This window comes from Neovison vison, chromosome 10, assembly GCF_020171115.1.
Source record: "Neovison vison isolate M4711 chromosome 10, ASM_NN_V1, whole genome shotgun sequence".
NCBI lineage: Eukaryota > Metazoa > Chordata > Mammalia > Carnivora > Mustelidae > Neogale > Neogale vison.
The window spans coordinates 65100302-65126031 of NC_058100.1; the positions used below are offsets into that span (position 1 = coordinate 65100302).

A 25730-nucleotide genomic window follows, 5' to 3' on the forward strand; every position below is an offset into this window, starting at 1 on the left:
TCACTAAGGACAGCAGTTGGAGTGGCTGTACCGCTCTTCATGCAAAGGGCAGACATCATTCTCTCTGTATGACAGACACATCAGCTGTCTCAGCCCAGAGGGGCTAGGCAGCCGGCTCAAGGTCGCGCAGCACAGGAGTGCAGAGCCTGGGTGAGGGCCCTTTGCCCCTTTCCCATGCAAACACTGCCACCTTCAGTGGGGTCTGTAAATAAAGAATGAGCATGGTAATAATTACCACTATTGAGCACCAGCTGTATGCACAGCTCTTGGTGTGCAGGTGTCAGTGAGGCCCCCAAACATCCCTGTGAAGTTGACATCATTATAGTCACCATTTCACAGAGAAGGAAACTGAGGTTGGGAGTGCTGACAGATGAATATCCTATGGTTTATCAGCTGTCTACATTCAGTGTCCACCAAAATGTCAATACAAAATATGGCTTCTCGCTGAAAAAAAAAAAGACCCCAGGAGAGGCCATTGCCCTAGTGCTCATCAAAAGGATAAATTTCACTAGTCAGGGCCAGAAATTTCTTTTGCTACCACCCTTTCCCCTTTGACTCCTGCATGGGCTTTATGAATGAGGAGGGAAAAACTGTCATTGAAAAGTTCAACCAACTTTGGATTCTACTCTCTGAGTGATAGATAGCTTTAATTACTACGAACTACTCAGCCACTCTACTCTTCTCCCCCAAGTCATTAAAAATAGATTTTGTCTTTGAACTCCACTCTGCCCTGAGGTCCCCAGACAGTCAGGAGTTCTTAGGAGTCAGCCCCAGGGTCAGCTTCTGGTCAGAAGGTTGCATGTTGCTTTAGTTGGAATCACAGACTCGAGAACCTCCAGCTGGTTTTCTGGGGGCTCGATGCCTCCTTTTTCTTAATGATATTGATCATGTGACTTTTTACGGCTCTGAGGACAGGCAGGAGGCTGGGCCGATGCTTACTTTATGAGGATTTAAGGAGGTCTCACACATGGCTATTGATTTTTGAAGAACTGGATGTAACCCTGGGAACAAACCAGAGTGAATTCTTCACGTTAATTACTGGGAGGTTGATTCTTAGAAATGACTGAAGCTGAAAATGTGAGCTCAAAGGTGCTCGGCTCCCTGATGAGCAGGTACTGTTGTGTCCGTGAGAAAGGTAAGAAACTGGAGGCTTAAGAGGCGAACTGGGTTGCCCCAAGCCACACCACTAACTCCTGGTGAGACCAGGACAGAAAAGCCCCTTCCGCCTCTGTGCTGAGGGCTCTGTGACGTTCCTGGGAGGCTCAGGATGGAAACCGGGCAACCTGCTCAGAGCCTCTGCCTTTATTGTTCTGGGTCCCGGCCAGCTTGAAAAAGAACCTAGTAGGGGCTCTTCCCCCTTCACCAACCTATCTCCCTCTCTGCACCCTTTTGTTGGGACTAGCTCTGGATTCGCCATTGGACTCACTGCCAGCAAGCAGGAGAGTAAAATGAGCTAAGAGGCATGCAGTGAGCAGATGGGTGATTGTCCAGATCTTCCTGGACTTCGGATGGGGAGACGTCCCCGTGAAACCATCGTAAGCTGGAACACATTTCCTACACCTAGCCTACCAACATCATAGCAGAGCCTAGCCTACCTTAAATGTGCTGGAAACACTTAACGCTAGCCTACAGATGGACCAAAATTGTCGAACACAAAGCCTGTTTGATAAGAAAGCATTGCCTAGCTCATGTAATGGACTGGATTCTGTACTGAAAGGGAAAAGCAGCATGGTCCTGTGAGCATAGAATGCTGTGAAGTTCGCGGGTTGTTTGCCTCTGGGATCCGTGGCTGACTGGGCACTGTGCTCACTGCCGCCGCTGCCCGAAGCATGAGAGAGCCTCGTACCACGTACTGCTAGCCTGGGAAAGGATCCAAATTCGGAATTCAAAACACGGTTTCTGCTGCATGCGTATTGCTGTCACGCCATCTTAAAGTCTAAAAACCTTAAGTCGAACCATTCTACGTCTGCAATCGCAGTGTCCAAGAACATGGCAAGGCACTGCGGCTGGCACCTGATTTCTAGGAGAAGAAAGGCAGCCCCGACAGCCAGCCCTTGGGGCGGCCTCAGGAGAGGGAAGGCCTTCCATCTTCAGGGTGGCCTGTCTCCACCTTATCCCTCAGTCCGGGAGTCAGACAGACCTGGACTCCAGCTCTGTGCCTGCCCCCTCCCTGCAAGGCATGTGATCTTGGGTGGGTTATTGCCCCGAGACTGTTTCCTCATAAGTAAAGCGAGCCTGAGAATATCTTGCCTGCGAAGTTGGCACAGGATTAAGTGAGATACTATGTACCACGTGCCTGGCATGCAGTAGGCACTGGATAAATGAAATCTATCATTGTTACTATTCCTGCTGCCTCGTGCTGTTCTGCAGGCCTCTAACTGCTCAGCTCAGAGCCGGGTGGTGCCAGCCAGGAGCCTGCCAGCCTTCAGCGGGAGACCCCCTATTGCCTCCTCACCCCTCCATCCTTGGGGAACAGAACCAAAGAGGGGGTCTCATTGCTGCCCCATACCTCTGCCCCCACCCACTCCCAGCAGGGAAGTTTAGACGAAGATGTGGCTTCAGGCACCCAGTAGGCAAGAAAGAAGCTCTTGGCCTGAAAGGATAGGAGGGAGAAGCTGTCTTTTCCCATGGAAACTTGCGATGGAGTACAAGGCCGACCAGGAGCTGGTGCAGCCTTTCCTGTCCCTGGAGGGTCCACTCTGGCTTGGGCTGGGCACTGGGTCAGCAGCCCGTGTCCCTTTCTCAGTGAGGACTCTGAACCCTGGCTCCATCTGGTAGGTAGGGAAGGACAGAGCCCTGAGCACTCAGGCATCTCGAGGCCGATTGTACCCATTGCCACGGGGCTGATGGGGTTTGGGGAAAGCCTGTGTAGAAAGACTCCACCCACCCGCCGACCCCCTCCCCCCGAGCAACTACTGGGTACCAACAAGCTACGCAGAACTGCAGGGACAGAGAAACCATAGGCTTACCTCCCCTCGGGTTCCTGCCTGCCTCCTAAACCCGGCTCTGGGCTCGCCTCAAACCTTGTCTGCTGAAACTGTCCCCTGAACCTCCCGTTCCCCCATCCTTAGAAAGCTCCCTGACAGTATGTCACCAGCATGGGCCATGGAGGAGCCACTTTGCCACTCACCACAAGACAGAGCTGGGGCTAAGCCCTTTGGGGACCTCTCTTTCCTAGTGGATCAAATGGGAATCATAATACCTAACAATGGCCGCCCTGTCTTCCTCCCTGGGGAGCTGTGCAGATCAAAGGAGATAAAGCATGTGAAAGCACTCGGAAAAGCTCAGACCCTCCCCTGGTGCAGGGAGCCAGTGCCCTGGATGGCAGTCAGTCCACGTGCCGGGCCAGCCGCGGCTCTCCTCGGACTGCCCTCGGCTGTGGATGAACGAGAGCATTGCGCTTTGCTGGAAAACAGGCTTGAACTGGGGAAAAAAAGAGAAAGTGGGGCCAAGACCTTCCTAAGTGGAAGGGCAGAGAGGGCCAGCTGGTGGGACCACCTAAAGGAGGTATGAAGGGAAGGACAAGGCTCAGGGGACAGTTGGGTTTCAGCTGCTGTGCGCTTTGCCCTGGCCTGGGGATGGCGAGGCTGTTGATCAGACCAACTGCCTGCCCCAGCCGGGCTGTGTGTGCCTCCTCCCACCCCGCCACCTGGCTCCTGGTCACTGAGAAGCCTCTGTTTCTTTCCTTGTGTCAGGAGGCTGGGGACACGTGTGGGGACAGGTGTACCATCTGGCGGGAGCCGGGGGGCAACAGATTCCAGGGAAGAGGGGGATTAAATGCTCATTCGCCGAGGGGCCCCACCAGCCTAGAGAACAGCTTTCCCTGATTTTCTCCTGTTCTCTCTGTATCTCTCTTGCACGATTGCAGAGGAATCCCGCAGGGCCTCGGGACCACGGAGTGCCATGCCCCCTCCTGCCCCAACCAGGCAAACCTCCGCTCTCTGTCCTTTGAGCCATGACGGTCTCTTGGTTCTCCCTCTCTTGTGACATCTATCCCGTTGTGTTGAGATTGTCTGTTTCCTTGGGTTTGTCCTCAAACCAACCAAGAACTCCAGGAAGGCAGAGAATACGGCCCCAGTGCCCAGCAGAGAGTGTAACCCAACATGAACGCTCAGGAAGGGTTTAAGGACTACAGGGAGCTCGGGCACAATCGGTTGTCAGAATCCCATGCGTTGTGCTGATTCACCATAGATCTTTCTCCAGGAGACCCATCTGGGTTCTCAGAACCACGTCGCTGCTTTCCGGCGGCAGAGACATGGCACTGGTTCTCTGTCCCCAAGCTCACTTGGCAAAGGGCTCTGTTTCCTATGCCTACCCCCAGACAGCTCTGAAGAGTGGTGTTGTGTTGGTACCTGAGGTACTGCCTGTCCGGGGCCTCTGACGCCTTCCTGGCCTCACCCCGGTGCTCCACACCCCAGCGGGTCTGCCATGTTCTTCCAGATCTCGAGGCGTAAAGTTGGTTCCAGCCATTCCCTCCATGACTTGTCACCTGAGCCAGTAAGACTCTGATGTCATGTTCCTGGCCGGGCAGGGCCTCCCGCCCAGTGAGACTACACGGGATGCTAAGAAGAGGGAGAGTGGGGGGAACCACCCTAATCTCTGCACAGCCCCACGGATCCCTTCCCACACAGAGCTCCAGTCCTGCTGAATCAGGCCAAGGAAGACACTCGAGATGCAGGGCCCCAAGGCCAGAGGGGCCAGGAACACAGTATGAGTCACCTTTAATTACGAGTATGTCTTAAGTAAATGACTTAATAGGACAGTTATATTCATTAGAGGTATAATTACGAGACCTAAGATCAAGCAGCAGAGAATGCGGAGCGTGAGCGTGGAAGCTGTCCGGAGCAGCTCCACGGTCCCGGGGAGAGGGCGGTGGACGGGTCAGGAGGAGGGCATCCTCCGACGCAGGCTTCTCACTGTGGCTCTCCCTTCCCAGCCTAGCTACCCTTGGATCCCAGCACTCAGCCGAGGGGGTGGGCGAGCCTCTGGCATAATTAAAATGCAATCATAATAAACAAACACTAATTACAGCGTCATAGAGTGTCCCATTAAACTCTGAGTCAGCCCCGACAAAGTGCGCCCGACTCGATGGCGGTTCTCGGGAGGAAGCTCGGGCTCCTTCTGGAGCGGCTGGAGACCACGTCGGTCCCCACCCCATCCTGCCCCACCCTGCCCGGTCCTAGAGCACGTGCCCGCCTGTCACCTAGGACGCAGGGCCAAGCGTCCGGATTTCAGACGTTCAAACTTGGTCCTTTAGGGCCTCCAGAGACAGAGCTGTCTGGGCTGGTTTCTCCCTGGGCCCAAAGCAGTCCCCAGAATACCTCCTTCTCCCACTCCCCTAAAGCTGTCTCATTCCTTCCACTGCCCCAAAGTCAAGTTTTATTCCCTTTCTTCCTGGCCGGGGGAACCTGACATTTAAAAAGACCCAAGGAGTGAGGTTATCTGTACCAGCAGTTCCCAATCTTTAGGTGGTAAGAATGGCTGGAGAGCTTGTTGTTAGAAGTACCACTCGGGCCCCATTCCAGAGTTTCTGACTCAGTGGGCTCCGGGTTTTCATGCCTGGTAACCTCACAGGTAATGCCAACAGTACTGGGTCCAGGACCATGCCTAGAGAGCCATTCCACCTTGAGAGCTCCTGGACCCTGTGTTTCTGGAGGACGTTCTTCTGGGGAAGCCATGAAGACATGGCAGTCTAGAGAGCTCAGACACTTCATACGTCCCCAGTTCCGTGGTCTGCCCTGTCCTTCCTAGCTTAAGCCAAACCCGCCTCTCCAGATTTGTACCCACCGCTCCCCGGCTCTCACGCAAGGTTTGCTGAAGAAACTCTGCTTTTCTGTTTGCGCCGAAGCTCTTCCCACCTAGGGCGCTCTCCTTCTGTGTCCATATGATTCACCCTTCAAGACCCAGGCCCATGCCTTGTTTTGTCACAAAACCTGCTCGGAACGCCCACCCAGAGCCGCACGGGCCCATAGAAACAGAATGCAAGCCGGAAATGCAAGCCCTGTGTAAAATGTTCACTTTTCTAGCAGCTACATTTTAAAAGATTTATATATAAATCTTATTATATAATATATAATACATATATAATATATATGTATTATTATATTATTATATATTTATATACTTTTAAAAAGATTTATATATAAATCTTATTATATATTATATATGTATTTATTTATATATTATATTTATAATAGTAGATTTTATGTAACCCAGTGTCTGAAAACTTTCATTTTTAACGTGTGTCAATAAAAAAGTATTCATGTGATAACATTTTTTTTCCCATACAAAATCCTCAAAATCCAGGGTGCCTTGTGTCCTTAGAGCACCTCTTAGAACCCTCCACGTTTCAGGTGCTTATAAGCACACGAGCTAGTGGCTATCGTGTTAGACACAGCAGACATGAAAAGTGTTTTCTCTTCGCTCTGAATCCCCTCAGCTTTCTTACAGTGCTTTAGAGCACACATCACTCTCTTGTCTTTTCACTGCTGGTCTGTTTGCAACTTGAAGTTGATGGCTGTGTCTTAAGGTGCAGTTGTTTTCATTCCCCTGAAGTGCCTAGCATTGGCTTTTATCTGTACGTAGGGGTGTGATCAATGAATCAGTGACTATGGGTTGATGAATGAATACGGGAACTCGTGAGTATGGGAAAGACAGAGAACCCACAGAAACATCTGACATGGAGGGTCTCCATGTCAGTCCCGGGGACATTTCTTGCCTCTGCTTTGTGCCTGCCCAGTAGATCTTGGAGGAGGGGATGATTCAAGTTTTAGAACTACCCCCCACCCCAGAAGTTTCCTGTTTCACTTTGCTCTTCAACTCAGTGCATTATAAAAAAAAAAGAGAGAGAGAGAGAAAAATTCCCACCAGGAGGGCCCAGGAAACAGGAAAAATAGTTGTGCTATTGGTTTCATGTTTGGAGAAGAACAGGGTTCTCACTATCTCCGTGGCACTTGGCGTGAAAGTGGGCTTTGTTGCCGGAGACACTGCTCCCATTCAGGGCCGTCTTTCCCAGCTGCTGAGAGCCGGGCTGTGTTTTGACAGACGGGCCGAATGCAATGCAGACAGTTGTTTTAATTTCCAGCCAGATGCAGACATCACTCACACGGAGCCCGAAACCCAAGAAAGGAAGCCTGGGTCCTGGGCTGCAGTGGTGCCCAGGCCTCAGGGGGCGCGTTGGAGGGACCTAGCAGAAGCTCCCTGGTGTTGTGAGGTTGCAGAGATCCTGGAGGGCTGAGAGGTCCAGGCCCTGGAGAGGCAGGCTTTCAGAAAGGTGCTCCTTGGAGGAGTCATAGGCCATAAGTCCGAGAGGTCAAGGTTGTTTGTTAAGGCAATGTAATGATGCCAGTGGCTGGTAGCAATGGCTGGATGGTCTCTTCTATTTATTTATTTATTTATTTATTATTTACTTATTTTAAAGATATATTCATTTATTTGAGAAAAAGAGAGAGCGTGCGAGCGTGCACGAGCAGGGGGAGGGGCAGAAGGAAAGGGAGGGAGAGAATCGCCCGCAGTCTTCACGCCCATCACAGAGCCTGATGTAGGGCTCCATCTTAGGACCCTGAGATCATGACCTGGGTGAGAATCAAGAGTCAGATGCTTAACCGACTGAGCCCCCTGGCACTCCTGGATGGTCTCTTGCAACTGTACCAAGTCGTTCGGGGCGGGAATCGTGAGCAGACTCAGGGAGGAGTTAGGTCAGCTGCAAGAAATAGAGCAGAGTGTAAAGGACAAAGGCAGCCTCCCTCTGGGGGCAGAAATCCCTCTCCAGGCCTTCCAGACACCTGTCACCTTGACTCACTTTCCCATCCCAGTGACGGGAGTTCCTTGCCAAAGCAAGGGCTGAATGTTATTGGACGACCTTGACCTTCCTTGGCTGGGCTTTCCTGAAACGTCTCACCCCTGAGTCCTGTTGTGGCCACACAGCTGCCCTTCAGACACTGGGAAGGCACCCCAAGACTCATCGACTCATCTCTCTGGATGTGAACAAGCATCCCAGGTCCGTGAGTTGCACCCTCAGATGCCGCGTGGGGATCCCGCCCTGCCCTGACCACTCTTCCACGAAGGACCCTTGGTTGAACAGCACCGCTCTTGGAGTAGAGACCTGAGGGGGCACTCCCCGGTGTGGGGCGGCCTTTCTCTGCCGGGACACCCTGTCTGTTTCCGCGGCCCAGGGGCAGTTCAGCCCCTTGAGCTGTTCTGTCAGCCATCAGGGCACACCACAGACAAGGCTTCGACTCACACCCTCGGGTCTGGTACCTGGGGGCTATTTCAGACTGGCCTGCACTCTCCCAGGATCAGTTTCTTAAACTGAATTGCCAGATTTTACTATTATCCTTCCTGCATTATTTTTGTGATTAAAAGGAGGTTAGGACTGTTTAAAGCTGATCGTGTCTGCTCACTTAGAGAAAAGCCTTGGGATGCAATGTTAGGTGTTACGATGCGGCGAGAATGGGGAGCACCCAACCAAGAAAGGGAGCCTCCCGGGACGTGTGCACGAGACCTCGTCTGGCCCCAGCGTATGTCCCATGACATCTCACCCTGCCCCAGCCAGGCAATACCCTTGAGTTCTGCTGAACTTGTCCTTAATGACTTTTGCTCGTGATAACGGCTCACTGTGCTGTGCCCCTCCGCGTCTCTGCACCAGCGCTCTCCTCCCCTGACTCAGGCTTTCTCCAATGGCCTCTTCCCCCCACACCTTGTTCTGGGCACCCCTCCTCTACAGTGGCGCCTGTCCCAGGCGAGGAGCTCCAGCTTTGCAATTACCAACTCCCCATGGACTCTGAGCTCCGTGGAGCAGGACCCGTGGCCTGATGGCTGGTCTTTCCCTCTGACGTAGCCCTGGAGCCTCACTGTAGTGACAACTGATAAACATTTGCTAGATAAGTGTGTTAAACTTCTCCCCATCCTCTCAGGAGCATGCTGTGAAAGTGTTCCCGCGGATCCTTTGTCCCTCTGCCCGAGGCAGAACAGCGTGTGGCTGGACCCCAGGCTGTGTGTTTGCACTTGGTTTACACATCCGGTGGGTGGGGGACCTCTCTGCCCTGATGAAGGAGAACCCAGCCCCAGCCCAACAAATGGCTTTTCAGCCTCCTGCCCCAACCAGCAGTGGTACTGAGCATTGCAGATGGAAGAAGGCAATCTTCAGACCCCTTTACCTGAATGTCACACATACTGGGCAGGTGGTGGCCTTGGGTCCACACAGGCCCGCCTCAAGGCCCTGCAGGGCCTCACAGGGAAACTGGCGGGAACTCACTCTGGCTGCACCCTTGGGGTGGGGGGCAGGGACTTGATCTGCAAATTCCCACTTTCCCCAGCAAGATGGAATCAGGCAGCTCATCTCTGTGGATGTTCCCATTTAACCAGACTTTTCAAAAGGATGGAAGATTTACTAGAAAAAATTGCATGCAGACATCAGAGAATGGGATAATTGGATCCAGGTGGTATGTTGGGTTGGATGTAGAGGGACTGTGCCATACAATGAATGATATTGGATAGGAAAAGTTTCTCCTTCTCTCCCTTTTCAAATGTGTTCTGTGCGGGCAGGGTGTCTTTGCCCAAGTCCAGCTGAAAGCCCTTCAGAGACAAGTTGGTGGCATTCAGTGGGCTTTCAGCAGAGGTCACCATTTTCACGAGCCTGGCCAGCTCTCGAAGGACGTGAGTAGCGGACAGACAGAGAGAGGAAGATACGTGCTTCTGCCCCTGGTGAAGGCAAGAAGGAGCCTGGGGCTGGCCACCCCCAGAAACACATTCCCCTTAGCTGTAACCCCACCTTGCACCAGGCAAACGGATGAGAGAGAGGCCATTGATTCCCCCGCCCCCCAGTGTCCCCTCTTTACCCGCGGGGACAGTGCAACTACCGGTGGGAGTAATGTAGGTGAGTCCGAACACACATCAGCCTGTCCTCACTCCCTGATCTAACTGTGCTGTCTTTCTTCTCTCTGCCAGATCACCAGGGTCCCCGTGGAATCCTGTGAGCAGTACACAACTTGTGGAGAGTGTCTGAGCTCGGGGGACCCTCACTGTGGCTGGTGCTCCCTGCACAACATGTAAGTTGGGGATCGTTCCAAAAAGGAGCCTGGAATGCAGATGACCAGGTGCTTTCCTGGGACTGTTGATGAGGATGTGACCGGGGTTTCCAGGGTGCGAGGAATCTCCAGGAATTCACATCCAGGTTGGAGAGCAGGAAGAGAGGCCACAGGCAGGTGGGGGTCTTTCTTTCCCAGCATCATGCCTCTGCCTCTCATTTCACTTCCAAATTCTGCCCTCCTGGCTGCTCCCTAGTCTGCACCTTGTCAATACCGGGAAGGGTAGTGGCACCAGAAGAACTCACCAGGGAAGCTCTAGCATTCTCTCGGCTTCCCCAGAAACTCTTCAGTGCATCCTGCCACCTGCCGCCCGCGTGCAGATGGCAGTGCGCCAGGGTGGGGGATCTGGACTCCAGTGAGCTGCTGTGTGACCCTGGATGGTCCGCTGACCGCTCTGGGCCTCACTCCCCCAGCACTGAATAGGGATAATGCCTACCTCGCAGGTACACTGTGGGGATTAAATGAAATAATAAAATGCTTTGCAAATAAGGAATCGCAGAATAGGCTGTACAAATCAAAGTAATTATTATGAACTCTGAACCTTTGGGAGGACCCTTCTGGCCTCATTAATTCATGATTTCAAGAAGTCTGTGTCTCACTCTAACTAGCCTCACACCCCTATTCAGATACACCCGGCCCCTTGACTACCAGCTCAATAGAAATGCAAAATCACACTTAAACTTCCTAATTCGAAGGGCCCCAGAGGGAGAGAAGAGGGTGAAAACCAAAAGGCAAGAGCTGGCTAGGAATTCTGTTCCCCAATGGACTTGGAAGCTCCCTGGCTTGCCGCCAGCCGGCAGAGCATCTCCATGCAATGAGTGAGGTTTGGGGTGGAGGCGGAGGCGGAGGGCCAGAGTTCAGGGTCCTGCACAATAGCTCTTGGCTTCCCGCCTCTGTGGCAGGTGTTGCAAGGCCTAGGGAGGGAGGGAGGGAAGCAGGCGCCTCACAGATGCAAAATCCGGACTGGATTTGAGCCCACAAATACTGGGTTCCCGGCTTGGGTTTGGAGGTAAAAGGCTCTTCAAGAAGTTTTGCAGAAAACATTCCAGCGGGGACAGTGAGTCACCGTGTAGGTGAGACAAGGGGTACAGCTGCTGCACGGGAACGGCTGATATGGCCACCCCTGCGTTTCCCCTCCGCCGGGCTGACCGGCCTCTCTCATCAGGAGGATTTCTTCCTCATCAGGGACCCTGAGGGCTGCCCGCCCTCTGCAGAGTGCCCAAGGCTACCTGCCCACTCCCTGCTCCCTGCGCTGCCCACCCAGCCTGGGTGCACTGGGCGCTTCTCCCAGGTGGAACACCCCTTACAGATGGGGGATTGTCATTGATTCACCAGCAAGGACAACCGTGTTCCCCAGCTCATGCTCGAGCCTACTGATCTGTCACAGTGCTGGAGTCTCCCGGCGGCCCCACACCACCCCTGTCTTCCTCCTGTCTGGGTGGGCTGTGGCTTCTAGAACCGCTGAGCTGCCACATCAGGATAGATTGCGATTTCCTCCGTCCTCTGAGCTCCTTACCTGTGGCCGAGAATCCCTCCCACCTACGGGGCACACCTCTCCCTCCAGCCTGTCAAAAGCCCTTAGAAACCAGCTTTTTCCTCTTTGTGCCCAGAGCTTGCTCCTCTTGGGTCCTCCTCGGGGTCAGCAGGTCCCCCGCCGTGCCCTCGCACCTGCCACCCGCGGCCTGCCTGGGTGGGAAGGAGTTGATGGGCCCAGTTCCAGTTCCCAGGCCCGCGCACTGGACTGTAACGGAGGCCCAGGGAGATTGCTGTACAGGCTTTAGGTCTGGGGTGGGGGGGGGGGATTTGAAACCTTCCTGTCTCTTCTGTGTGCCTGGCTCTTGCAAGTGTGTTATTGTCTCCAAGGCTATTTATCTCTGTTAGGGCTGTTGCCATAAATAGTATGATAAAAAAGAGCCATTTCAGTGAGTCAATGAGATAAAGGCCCCAGTCAAGAGCTCACTTTAGAGCTATCTTAAGGATTCACTTAAACCTCAATAATTCTTTTCTTTGACAGCATTCATATTTAGATCCATTATGTGCTTGGAAAGGAAGCAGGGAGGGGCGGGGGAGGGGGAGGTGGTGGTTGGGGAGAACCACTGAGGGATTGTGGCATCTTGTGGTGTGTCGGGGGGATTTGGTCTGGAGAAGCACCAGCCCTGGAATGTGCTCGCCTGTGACATGGGCAGCCAGCAGATGCCCGGCTCGCAGGCGTCCCCGTGCCCACCTGCCGCCCCGGGGCCGAAATGAAGCTGTCTGGAGAGACGGCCGGCCGCACAGCTTTCTGACGGAGGCAGCCCCCCACCCACCCGAGTCTGCTTCTCTGTCTCCAGGCGTTATTTCACAGTGAAGATATTTATTTAAGATACAGCATGTGACAGGGAGACCATCTCAATGAAGAAAACATGGTCCCTGCCTTCAGAGAGTCATTAGTCCAGCCACAGGTTCGCCTGCAGGCCGGCCCACACAGTGAAGGCCTGTCCTGCCTTGGACACCTTTTGGGGGTAGAATGATAACGTGAATAGTCATCATCATTAACATTATTATAAGGGCTGAAAAGTCATTTTCTCTTTTTTAATGAGTTATTTATTTATCTGAGGGAGAGAGCGCGTAAGAGCAAAGGAGCAGGGGGAGCGGCAGAGGGAGGGGGAGAGAGAGAGAGAATCTCAAGCAGATTCCCCACTGAGCACAGAGCACCACCCAGGGCTCCATCCCAGGACCCTGAGATCATGACCTGAGCCGTCATCAAGAGTTGGGTGCTCAACCAACTGAGCTGCCCAGGTGCCCCAAAAAGCCATTTTCTAAGTACTCATGTATTTAATCCTTACGCCAGCCCTGTGAGGTAGGGTATTATCACCATCCTCTCCATTTCATGGTTGAGGAAACTGAGGCACGGAGATATTAAGTCACTTGCCCAAAGGGACACCATAGTATGCAGTGGCCTGGGAGAAGGAGGGAAGCATCCAGGCAGCCGGGCCCCAGAGCTCACATGCTTAGCCTCTTTTGGGCTACCCCTCACATTCCCCAGACTTGCCGCCCTTGCTCACCACACAACCTGTAAAGATGCTATCTATCGGGAGCTATTCTTTTTTTTTTTTTTTTTTTTAAAGATTTTATTTTTTTGAGAGAGAGAGAGATAGCGACAGAGATAGCTAGAGAGAGCAGGAGCGTGGAGGAGAGGGAGGAGCTGACTCCCCACTGAGCAGGGAGCCTGACATGGGGTTTGAACCAAAGACCCTGAGATCATGACCTGAGCCAAAGACGTTTAGCCGACTGAGCCACCCAGGCGCCCCCAGGTGCTATTCTTTATGTCTAAACTGTACCACTCGTGTTGGGGCTGAGTCCCACTTCCTCTTAGTCTGTGTTTAACTGTGATCAGGACCATCTGGGAGTCACCCAGGCCCTCTGGGCTAACTGAAAAGCATAAGTAGAAGACAAGCCAAGAGCCTCAGAGCAGAAAAACACTCTTAAAACCGCCAGGGGACCGTGGAGCCCAGCAGATGGGTCTCCGAGGCCTGACCTCTTGTGAATGTGTGTCCCTGGCAGGTGCTCCCGCAGGGACAAGTGCCAGCGCGCCTGGGAACCCAACCGATTTGCGGCCAGCATCAGCCAGTGCATGAGGCTTGAGGTGCAGCCCAGCAGCATCTCAGTGTCTGAACACAGCAGGCGGGTAAGGAACGCCTCCTGGGGGCCGGCAGGGGGCGGGGGAGGGCGCGGAGCACGCACGTGGTGTGCCCGTGTTCCTTCAACACGTGCACGTTTATCTGTCACTGGATCTCACTTTAAACACTACAAGGAAATGCTGTGTTTATAGAAAACCAATGGTAGTTCCTATTGTAAAGGGCACAGTCATTCTCTGTACTCCCGGGAAACTCATTACCCATTGATCTGTTTTGTAAATCTAGATTCTGCATTTAGTAACAAACATCTACAACATAGTGTGATCCGATACTAAATAACACATTGTTTGTTACATGCTCTGTTTACATTCCTCCACTTCATGCGGTTTTTCACACAGACCTTAGAGTTGCCTCTGTGTGTGTGAGAGAGAGACAGAGAGAGGAGAGACAGAGACAGAGACAGAGACCGAGGCTTAAGTCACAGTCAGTATGTACTTAAAGAGAATATTAAAGAGACTAAAACAGCCCTTAACCACCTGTCGGGGTACAACCCCAAATATTTCATGTCCTTAGGCCCTGCACGATTATTTCATTCTGAAGGTTTTATGAGCATTTACGGATGTTAATTAGTTAATGAGCCTTCCAAGATTTCTGTTCATTCATCCCCACCAGGAGGTTTTGGCTCCCATGGAGCTGAGGGAACAAATAGGGAGTTTGTACCTAAGTCTCTTGGCCCCATGGAAACGAAACTGGGGCAGGGATTCAGCAGCAAACAAATGTTTGGAGAGGCTAGGTGACACTCACTGTGAGTGAGAAGCCACGGCAAATAAATGGAGCCAGGTGTTGGTGGGAAGACAATGGGAGACCTATGTACCCGACTTGTAGGCTGGCGGGGGTGGGGCGGGGTATTGTTGCCATGCACACTTATGGTCACCCCCTGTTGCTAGAGGAAGCCAGTCGCATTTTTTACCTATTGTGTCAAATATCACTTAGATATTCTATTGTGTTATGGACAAACTCATTTCTGGCGCTCAGTGGTATTTTTACCATTCAGAGGAGGGTATGCAAACTTGAAAAAGCTGGAAACTGCTGGCCTAGATCATTGGAACCCAGAGGCAGGAGCTGACATCATCTGAGCTATTGGTGTCCAAATTCCTTGCTTTCTCTGGTCCCCACAGTTCCTTATGAAGCCACCGCCCTACTGGGCGGGGGCTGTCAGCAAGCAGGGCACCTAGGGTTGGGGGCGCAGAGAGGTAGAAACTCTAGGACACTTGCCATCCTGATAAGCAGCCGCTGAACCGTAGCCAGGGAGAGGGCTAGCTGTTGCCCACCAAGCCAGTAACCCTCCAGATTGGTAAGCCAGCGTTACAGCTTGTTTGCAAAGGGCTCAGCTCAAGACTTGCTTTCCAGGGTCATGGTTTCATGTCAGAATGACAAGAGTCAGAGGAATTTTGGTATACCTTTCCCTCTAAGGACCCTTCACCCAGTCCTTTATGAAGCTGGCCAAGACTGAAAACTAAACTCAGTGATATTAATAAAAGCCATCAACTCTGCACTCCAGTAATTATTCTGTGTCAAAGTCAGAGGATCACTAGACCAATGTCCTTCCTTAGATATGAGCTTGGGGGACATGAGTCTGCAGGCAGGCCACAGCAGGGCTAGACCCGGAGCCCTAGGCCCCAGAGGCCCTAGAACTCTCTCTTCCTATGGTGTCATCTCTTTCCTCCTGAGGCTTTTTGCTCCTCCCACAGCTCAGCCTAGTTGTGAGTGATGCCCCCGACCTGTCTGTGGGCATCTCCTGTGCCTTCGGGAACCTGACCGAGGTGGAGGGACAAGTGTCTGGGAGCCAGGTCATCTGCATCTCACCAGGACCCAAGGATGTCCCGGGCATCCCTCTGGATCAAGGTAAGAAGTGTGTGCCTCGAGAGTCACATGCCAGGGGCTGCCCTACCAGAATGGTCAAGAGTAGGGGCACCTGGGTGGCTCAGTCGTTAAGCATCTGCCTTTGGCTTGGGTCATGGTCCCAGGGTCCTGGGATCCCATATCAGGCTCCCTGCTCAGCGGGAAGCCTGCTTCTCCCTCTCCTACTGCTTGTGTTCCCTCTGCTGCTATATCTCTCTGTCAAATAAATAAAATCTTAAAAAAAAAAAGAATGGTCAAGAGTAGAGTGCCCGGGGGATGGGGTGGTGCACAGAGGGCAGAAGGGGCGGGGTGGGAGCGCCAGCACAAAAGCTGCCTGACCAAGCCTTCATACCACAGATGCTAACATGGGCTTATACAGCTCGTTGGAGCCTGAAAGCTAATTGTCATGGCCCAAAGCAAAATTCAGGAAGAAGGAAAACCTTTGCTCCCATTTGGGTTAAATCTGCCCACATGCAGAGAGTTTTCCCAGATTTCCCTTCCCTTCTAGGAATGGCAGTGGCTCCAGCCAGTGATTTCCAGTGGGGTTCTCCCCATGGAACTGGGGGCTTGAGGGGTTCGGGCCTCATATTTCCTGAAGTCTTTCAGTAACTGAACATGCCTCACCAAAGCAAGGGTTTCTGTGGGATGTGGTTCATTCCGTTTCCCCTAAGGGGTGGGGGTGGTGGCTGGGTCTCAGTGAGGGGTGTCTCAGCAGGATCAAGGGGATCCTCTTGGGAGGCGATGCCTCAGGCAGTTTTCATCTACTATCTATGCCCCCAAGAGAGCCCTGGACCGGTTTAATGGATTACCCTCAAATTCTCCACTGGGCCCCCAGGTTGTGTTACCCTCTCCTTTTTTTTTTTTTTTTCTACCCCCAGACTGGTTTGGGCTAGAGCTACAGCTGAGATCCAAGGAGACAGGGAAGATATTTGTCAGCACCGAGTTCAAGTTCTACAACTGCAGCGCCCACCAACTGTAAGCACTCACAGGGCAGGGGCCTTGCCCCGGGCATGGATACAGGTGTGGGGTTCTCGCAGCTCCAACGTGCTGGCTTCCCCTCCCAGTCTCCCCCGGGGCCCAGCATACGGTTGGGCACAGAGTAAGCTCTCCATAAACGTTCCTTTTCAGTTCTGTTCGGTTTATTCAGTTATGTTAAACAGAATGACTCTCACTGTCCAAGCCGCTGATCTCATCCAATCTCCCTTGCCTGGACCCCCAGCAACCCTGCCCCCAATTCTCCAGCTTAGACAGTAAACAGAGAGTTTGACGTGAAGACGAAGGTCATGGTCCAAAGACCATAAGACCAGTTGGTGGTGGCTTTGAACGGAGAGATTGACAGTGAATGTAATTAGACGTATGCTCCATGTCTGAGTCCAAGAGAGACTCAAAGGTAGAAGTCAGCTATGCACACAGCTACCCCCAGAGGAGGACAGGATACAAAGGCACCAGGCTGGGAGGGGGAGAACCGACTTTAACTCCACTGTGGTCCAAACCCAGCCTTCAGCTTTTCAAAGAGGAGGGAGAAACCAGACCAAACTGGCAGCCCCTAGAGGGGCTTGAGTAGGCCCCAGCTGGCCTCGCCAGCCATGTCCAGCAGCAGAATGCTTACCAGTGGTGCCCACAAGCTATGAGCTTCTACAGTGGGGCAGGAAGAGAGACCCATATTTAGTTTCTGTCTATCTTCTCTGGAAGAGAAGCTGAGACTCCTTCTATACCAACTGGGATCTCTATACCTTCTTGTTTAGAAAGAGGGAAATGGGTCTCTATAATAGGGCCTCATAAAGGCCACTGGACCAGTGACCCTGGACATTCCACAAGGAGAGACATCAAGCAATAACACCACACCAGAAGGAGCCAGGAGCAATCATTAGGGATAGTCTATGGACCCGTCCTTCCCATTTCCCAAGACAGGAATAACCTGAGGTCCAAGGCATCCTGTCTGTAGGACAAGGCTGTGGACAAGATGGGCTCAGCAATCCACATGGGGAGAGGGTTTGTGTGCCAGTGTACCTGAAGGGAATCTTTAGCCATTAAAAGAGACCAACGAGCCAGTCCTCCCGAATCTCCCCTTCTCTGATCTCGATTTTTACCATGGGAATCAGCTGCTGGAACTCTAGGATCTCCGCAGTAGTTAAGGAAGGAGACACAGTTGAGCCCCCACTGAGGTGAGTCAATAGATGTGCTGAGAAAGGCAGGACAAGTGATAAAAATGGCCTGGGGTGGGGGCAGGGCTTAAGTACAGAAACCAAAATAAACTAAATCGCCCACTAACCACTGTGTCCCCATCCCAGCTAACCCTGTGGGGAAAATGCAAGCGTCTTGGCAAAAGAAACTCCCCACCTCCTTCTCAAACTCCAGCACAGTGGTGATGGAATTCATTGTTCGTGAGAGCATCCTCATCTCCAGGGCAGTGCGGTGTGATGTCACCACTTTGCATTGCTATGGCAACAGAAATGCAGTCACAGACAGCAAGTTTTAGCCAAAAAACAAAAAAACAAAAAAAAAAACCACAAAAAACAAAACAAAATATACCCAATAATAATTAAAAAAAAAAAAAAACCTACTCCTTGACAGCAAAGATTCCATTTTATTGCCAAACACTATCTTACCCTGTTCTACTCCTGGCATTCCTAGCAAAAAGTCACAGAATCAAGTTCAATCCTCTGCTTTTAATATGGTAGACTGAGACCCACAGGGATAAGTGCTGCAGCGAAGGTCACAAAGTGAGCCAGGGGAAAGGCCGGGCTTAAAGCCCATCTTATCTTTCTTTGTCCAATCTCATTCTTTACTTGCTGAATCCTAAGATATTAGCAAGAACCAGTCGGTGGGGCCCAAGATCAGAAACACAGTCCCTTTGGGCATATCCGGAAGTGGGTAAGACTGATCAGCACAGGGAGGAGGAGGTGTAGATGGGCTAATGCATCCAAAACAGGGTGACAGTTTAGCATGTCACCCCCAGATGGAGACCCATCCACCGAAATGTAAAGAGAGTGGCCACCAGATGGCGCCAGATCGCAGACCCAGCTGTGTCCCTTCCAGGTTGGTCTAGTTGTCAGAGGCTAGATGGGGGGGAGCTGACAAGGAGCAGGAAGACCGACCCCACTGACAAAATCCAACTCCATTATAATGGTCTGGTCACACACAGCCCCCAGGTAAAACTAGAGGGGAAGAAGCGCTTAACCTGGCAAGAAATGCATGCAACACCCCCATACTACTGCTATGCTCCCCTACTTAGAGACTGAGACAAATTGCCATTTCATGTTGTTATATTGTTAACTCCCCCAAAGCCCAGAAACACGTGTGATTGCTCTAGTCTTTGACACTCAAATGTGACTTAAGAGCTGGAAATAACAGGTAATTTGAGCACTTGAAAGTAACACATTTAACACTGTACCTTTCTAAACCATTTCCTACACATTATCTTGTTTGATGCTAAACAGCCCTGTGGAGCAGACAGGAAAGTTTTATGACAGACAGATGAAGAACTTCCAATGCAGAAAGTGAAGTGACTTGCTCAAGGTGACCCCAAGTGGCAGTCCAAGCCCGGAATCCTGTCTGCCCAATTTCTATCCCTGTGCTTTTCTGTCTTAAGTCTTATGTCTCATGCCTTACAAGTGGTGGGATGCTGGTAAATATTTAATGGCCATCAATCAAGAAAAAACCTAGTATGCAGTATTTGCCGATTTCTAGGGTGTAAATACTCTGTCCATGCTGATTTGAAGTTATTAACATGATACCGACCACTTACAAAATTCCTAGAAATGTAAATAATCAGCTCTCCTGAGCTGATGCAGGCCAGCTCTCACACACCACTGCTCTATAAGTTACATTTTTCCACTTTAGACTCCTTTTTTTTTTTTTCCCAATTTTCTGGTCCTTTGAACATCTTCAAAGGAGATTGCACATTTCTCGGTGCCCCATGAATCAGCCCTCGTGAGAGAAAGGCTAGGATAACCAGCCTCCATCATAATACGTGGGCTACCTGGGACCCTTACCTTCCCTGTCTGCTCCCTTCTCTTTGCCTCTTACTGTCTCCATCCTTGCAGGTGCCTGTCTTGTGTCAACAGCGCCTTCCGCTGTCATTGGTGCAAATACCGGAACCTCTGCACTCACGACCCCACCACCTGCTCCTTCCAGGAGGGCCGGATCAATATTTCAGAGGTAAGCAGGGCTTGCCTTGGCATGGTGACGTTTCCCAGTGCATCTGAGTGGCCCTCCCTTTTCAGGTGGACAGTCCAGCAGCTTGGCCATCTCCCTGCCCTGACCCATCTTGGTCTTCCTCCCAGAGATTCTACATGTTAGAAAGACCCCATTGTTATAAAACTCAAAAAAAAAAAAGAAAAAAAGAAAAAGTGGCAGAAAATGCCCCAAAGGCAGAGAAATGTGCTGTATCTTCTTGACTCCTGAGACTCTTCTACATTCAAAGGCTTAAGGGGAACTGAGTGTTGAGACTGAAAGCTGAGAGGACATATCCAACCAACCAGACTCCATTGTCTAGAAGACGGCCCTGAATGGCATTGATTCTTTGAGTCTGAGGCCTTTGCTTGGCTACAGACATAGTGTGATTCAATGGAACATTCACTCTCAACCATTCTTTCATGCCAACCTCTCTTCCAACTCCAAGTTTCAATGATTCTTTGACTCTGATGTAGGACTGGGTGGGTGGCCTTCTAGAAAGAGAAGGAAATTCAGCTGGTGAAAAGAACCAGGCCTTGCTAAAAAAGTCCCAGTCTGTTATACAGCCAGTGTTCCATCCCCAAGGCCTGGCCCACCTTTGTTATCAACACCATGAAATATCAGATTGCTTGTCTCTCCAAGGAATAGCTCATCCGATGAGTATCCAGTGATGTTGACTTTCATACACATTCACAGCTTGCCTTGGGAAAATGAGGCGTGCTTGGTCACTTTCCCTTTCTTGTGTTTAATGGTTTTCATCCAACACCCTAGAACGGCCAGTTGGTTGGGTTTGAACAACTGTAGAGACGTATGTATTCATATAAGTGGCACACATGTGTATACACACATTCCCCTCTTCTTCCACTTTTTAGAAAATCTGCAAATATAAGTGACAGTGTAGCTTGTGTGTATTCTGCTGTACTCTTTCTACATATCTGTTGCCATTGCACTAGACTAGAAGCTCCTTGAAGGCAAGGATTACATCGTATCTTTAACTCCACAGCGTCTTCTTCAGGGAGTGTTTGAGGAATGCACGCCTTAAAGAAGGAAGGAATGGCCACTTTACCCAAATGACACTAGAAAGGGTTCCTTGGATATCATTGTCCCTGATTTCAAGAAATAGAGTCTTATGGAAAAAAAAAAAAAAGAGAGAGAGAGAGAGAGAAATAAGAGTCTTCTAATGTTTCCTAGTCGTGATAGAAATGCTAGTTGTTTCCATGAATAAACATAAGAAAGTATATCTCAAATCATCATGATACATTCTTTAAATATCTTAGAATTTCATTTGCCAATTATACCTCCAAAGGTTAAAAAAAAAAATAAGTAAGAATATAGTAGGCCTTGAACTGTTTCTCAAACACACACCCATGGCCTTGAATTCTGCTGAGTTTCTGAAATAGTGTGTTACATTCAGCCAGAAACATGGGATGTGCCCATCTTGAAAGAGAGAGACATAGATGGTGCCCACCGGTGGTGTTTAAGACAGGCCATCTGCAGGTGCCCCAGCGTGATGGAACCAGTTATGTAGTGCCCTGAAAACCTTCCAGAGAAAGATTCCCCTCCAGCCAGCCGGTGTGCTTGGATGTAGCCGGCCTGAAAGAGCCGCCCTGGTCTGAGCGGACATTGGAAATTGATCCCAACCCTGGGATTCTGCTGCAAGCGTGTGGCAATGCTTTCAGGTCAGTCTTCTTACTCAAAGGAAAGGACCCAAGGGCCACGGGTCCAGCGTGGAGGGTGGTTCACGCAGCCAGGGAGTCCGCGAGAGAATGGCGAAGGGAGGTGACGCAGCCCAGGAACAGCAGAAGCCGCAGACAGGGCTGCTTGGAGGCAAAGGCAGGCATGAGAAGATGGTGCTGAAGGTCTCAGAAACTGACCTTCACGGGGGCCCCTCCTCAACTTTTAAGTTTCTTAGTAAAATGAAGCCAGGCCAACCACACAACGCACAGAGACAGAGAGGAGTGCAGATCTAGACGAGAAGGAACAGCTGCTTCATTTTCTCCCAGGGGCTCCCCCTCCGGCAGAGGGAAACCCAAAGCCAAGCCTGGAAGGGGCCTGCCGCTGGAGGGAGGGCTGGAGGAGGGGCGTGCAGAGGGAGACAAATAAACTCTGCAGGGCTGTGGAGGCCAGAAGGCTAATTGGAAACATGCCGGCCTCCCTCGTGCCCTTTAGAAGTCACTGGAACACGGTTCCCTCACAGTCACGGGGGAGAGACTGGAATGTTCCAGGGAGCAGGGCCACAGAAAAGCTGTTGCTACCCAGCCACTTGGGATTGGATGAATACCGAAGGAGCCCTGGGGGGAACCCCAAAGGCTTCTTACCCCCATTAGTTTCACTTTCTTTCCTGAATGTCTGTTGCTTGGGGCAGAGAGGTACCCTTTGTCCCTCCCTCACATCGTCGCCTCTGCCTCTCCTAAGTGGAACTGGGCCAGACTGCCGTTTTCTTACTGCTGATAAGCACAGGCCCCCGGCGCAGGCCCTAGGATTGACACTCTGGAGGCCAGGGGTGGAAGCCTGGTCTGTGTCCGGCTCCTAACTTCGCCCAGAAAAGAAAACAGGTTCAGGTTCCCAGCAAGCTTCCTCAAATACTGCCGGAGCTATTGGCCACAGTCATTCACGCATCCCTTCCCAGCAATGAGCTCCCAGGCTCTGCTCTTCTCCGTCCAAAGCTCTGCCTCTGGGAAGTCCCATTTCTGAAAATGTGGGCAACAGCAGAAGTGCACACGTCCAGCTTGGGCGGGGTTTTCCTTGCTGTATTAGGGGTCTGCACCGATGTCTTTAGGTTTTTCTGGGCACTGGCAATCCCTTAGGTGCCTCTTTGAGGGTCAGAGAGTATTTCTTTTGTACGTCCAGTAAGGGCCCCCTAACTCTGAACCAAAATTTTATGTCTACTTCCTCAAAACAATGTATAACTGATGAGTTCCTTTGATGTGTACGGAACATTAACATAGCACACATTTGTAATTTCTCACATGTGACAAGAGTTCTCAAAGCGTGTGTATCAGGGTAGGGGGACCAGCAGCATCAGTATCACCTGGATATTTGTTAGAAATTCAAATTCTTGGGGTGCCTGGGTGGCCCAGTTGGTTAAGCGTCCGCCTCTGGCTCTGGTCACAATCCCAGGGTCCTTGGATCGAGCCCCGCATGGGGCTCCCTGATCAGCAGGGAGTCTGCTTCTCCCTCTCCCTCTGCCTGTGTTATCTCTCTCTCAAATAAATTAAATGAAATCTTTTTTAAAAATTCCAAATTCCTGGGTACCATTCCAAATGAGTCTAAGGATTGAGAGTCATGGACATGTGGCATCTCAATTGATTTTGGAAACAGACCTGCAGATTCATATAATTCATATTTGACATATGTAGCAACCAAAATGCTAAAAATTTAGGTTTTTTGCCCAAGGCAACAGAGAACTCAGGCATCCAAAAGAGCTGAGTACAGTATGCTTTCTGCAGAAAATCAGAGCCAGTCAGCTTGCTGGTCTCCATGGCCACAGCCACACTTGCCGGCTGGATCCCAATTTGGCTTTATGCTCCTTGGTCGTGAGGGTTTGGGGTGTGCAGGGACTGGTACCAGTCCATCTCTCCAGATGGGGAGGCTGCCCGTGGAAGCTGAGTTAGTAGGCCCACATGCAGATACTGACCAACCAGCCTGTGAGGTAGATTTGCCTGCTTCTTCCCGGGGGTGTGAGGAACCAAGTCCATATGCTTAGGCTTGATAAGAAAGTACCTAATTCAAAATAAAAATATTGGTAGTGAACTTTTTTTTGAGATTTTATTTATTTGACAGAGAGAGCTCACAAATAGGCAGAGAGGCAGGCAGAGAGATGAGGGAGAAGCAGGCTCCCTATGGAGCAGAGAGCCCAGTATAGGGCCTTGATCTCAGGACCTCAGGGTCCTGAGCTGAAGACAGAGTCTTAACCCACTTGAGTCTGAGCCACCCAGCCGCCCCGGTAGTGAACATTTATTGAGTGATTATTATATATGCAACACCATGTGTATATATATATATATATATATATATATATATATTGTCATTTAGTCCACTCTATGAAATGAATACTATTATAGATGAGTAAACAGGGGTTTAGGTAATTGAAGCAATTTCCTTAGGATCATCAGATACATGCAGAAGGCATGACGCAGAGTAAATGTCCCCAGGCTGACTGTGGGTAAGCCGATGTCCTCTGATCCTGGGTTCACATGCAAGCACAAACACACACATGCACACACACACGCAAGAAGTACGTAGGGATATTTAGGTTTGTATTTGTTTTTTGCCATTTACAACATATTTTCATAGGCCTCTCTTTTAAGCCTTCTAAGCCTGTCAGGTATTTCTGGGCCCATTTTATAGATGAGGAAACTGAATTTCAACTGAACCATCTCCTGAGCTCTTTTAAGGTTATGAGCCAGACCTTCCCATGGTGCAGAGCATAAGGGATCTCTGATGCCTCCCACCCCCACCCCCCGAGTCTCTGCCTCCCTGGGCCGGATCAAGCTGGGACACGGTGTTAGCAAGTGGCCGTGCGCAGGGCTATGTATGGCTTACTGTGTATGACTTTCGGCTCTAAAAGCTCATCTCCCTCCACGGCTAAACCAGGCCTAGTGAGATGTAGATACATAAATATCTTCTTTACGCCCTGTCCCAGGGGAAAGATAGAACCAAATAAATCCGATTAGCTTCCCAGGATACTAGCTGCTCTCTCTCTTTGAAGTCCAGTGGGTGAAGATAATGCCATTTCCGCATGGGAGACGTCATTTCGGAGGGCCGAGGGGGCCTCCGTGCTGAGCAGCACAGCTAAACAGAGTGGGCGACGCGTTCCCGAGCAGTGCGGGGCTCCCACGCCAGGGTCCTGCCTTCCCCAGAGCTGGGGCTCCTCCTCCCCAGCCCACCCCTGCCCCTGGGATGTTCCCAGATAGGACATCTGTTCCTCTGGACAGAAACTCAGATTGCTGCCAAGGAGGTGATCCTGCTGCCAAGTTGGCCTGGAGACAGAGAGAGGAGTTAAGATGACCTAAAGACAGGGAGAAAAGCAGTAGCGATGGGCATTTTAACACTGATAGCCGTCTTAACATTCTGCGGGGAAAGCATAGCAGCATAGCTTGGATATTTGTGCTTTCTTTCTTAGAACAGCAACTCTGTGTGTGTGTGTGTCTGTGTCTGTGTCTGTGTCTGTGTGTGTGTGTGTGTGTGTGTATGTGCGTGCGCACGCGCAAGCTCACAGAAACAATGGAGTTGCAAGTGGCCTCATTGTATCTGATGAAACCCAATGGCCTTCCTCAAGGCCCTGAGGCACTGAAGTTCCCACGACTTAGCAGTGCTCCAGGCTGCTGGCTCTCCTGCACCTGCCCTCAGCCTTCACTCCTCCCGCTGCTGCCCAGGAAGCTTGCTGCTTCCTCCTTAATGTATTATTCACCTGCGCCACTCACAACCCCAGACTTTTAGATCCTCCCCTGCTCCCCAAGAAGAAGTCAGCGTACCTGACCCTCAACTCCTTCTTCCTTTACCCTAGAGAATAAAAGAAAGAATCTTACTCCTCGTGGCCTGAAATTGCAAAAAAACAAAACAAAACAAAACAAACCCCACCCCCACGAAAAAACAAGCAGAGGATAAAACATCTGTCTGTACTGAGGCAATCTTAAAACCTGTTAAGGCATTTGGGAAGCCCCTAATCATTGTCTTTTTTTTAAGATTTTATTTATTTGACACAGAGAGAGAGATCACAAGTAGGCAGAGAAGCAGGCAGAGAGAGGATGCGGGGCTCCATCCCAGGACCCTGAGACCATGACCTGAGCCAAAGGCAGAGGCTTAACCCACTGAGCCACCCAGGCGCCCCAATCATTGTCTTTAAATTTGGTCCCCGCAGGTCTTAAAACAGCAGACCGTGGGACTCTTCTCTAAAATTTTAGAATCCCTTAAGAAAAAAACAAAAAACAAAAAAAAACAAAAA

General features: G+C 51.0%; 1 protein-coding gene across 1 annotated transcript in view; it reads left to right on the top strand.

Moving 5' to 3' along the window:
- PLXNA2 (plexin A2) overlaps positions 1-25730 on the top strand; it is a 213398-nt gene that overhangs the window by 122384 nt on the left and 65284 nt on the right. The window contains exons 5-9 of the mRNA XM_044267494.1: positions 9949-10049; positions 13632-13755; positions 15457-15610; positions 16486-16582; positions 19654-19768. Of these exons, the coding sequence (XP_044123429.1) occupies positions 9949-10049; positions 13632-13755; positions 15457-15610; positions 16486-16582; positions 19654-19768 (591 nt within the window). The remainder of the gene's footprint in view (positions 1-9948; positions 10050-13631; positions 13756-15456; positions 15611-16485; positions 16583-19653; positions 19769-25730) is intronic.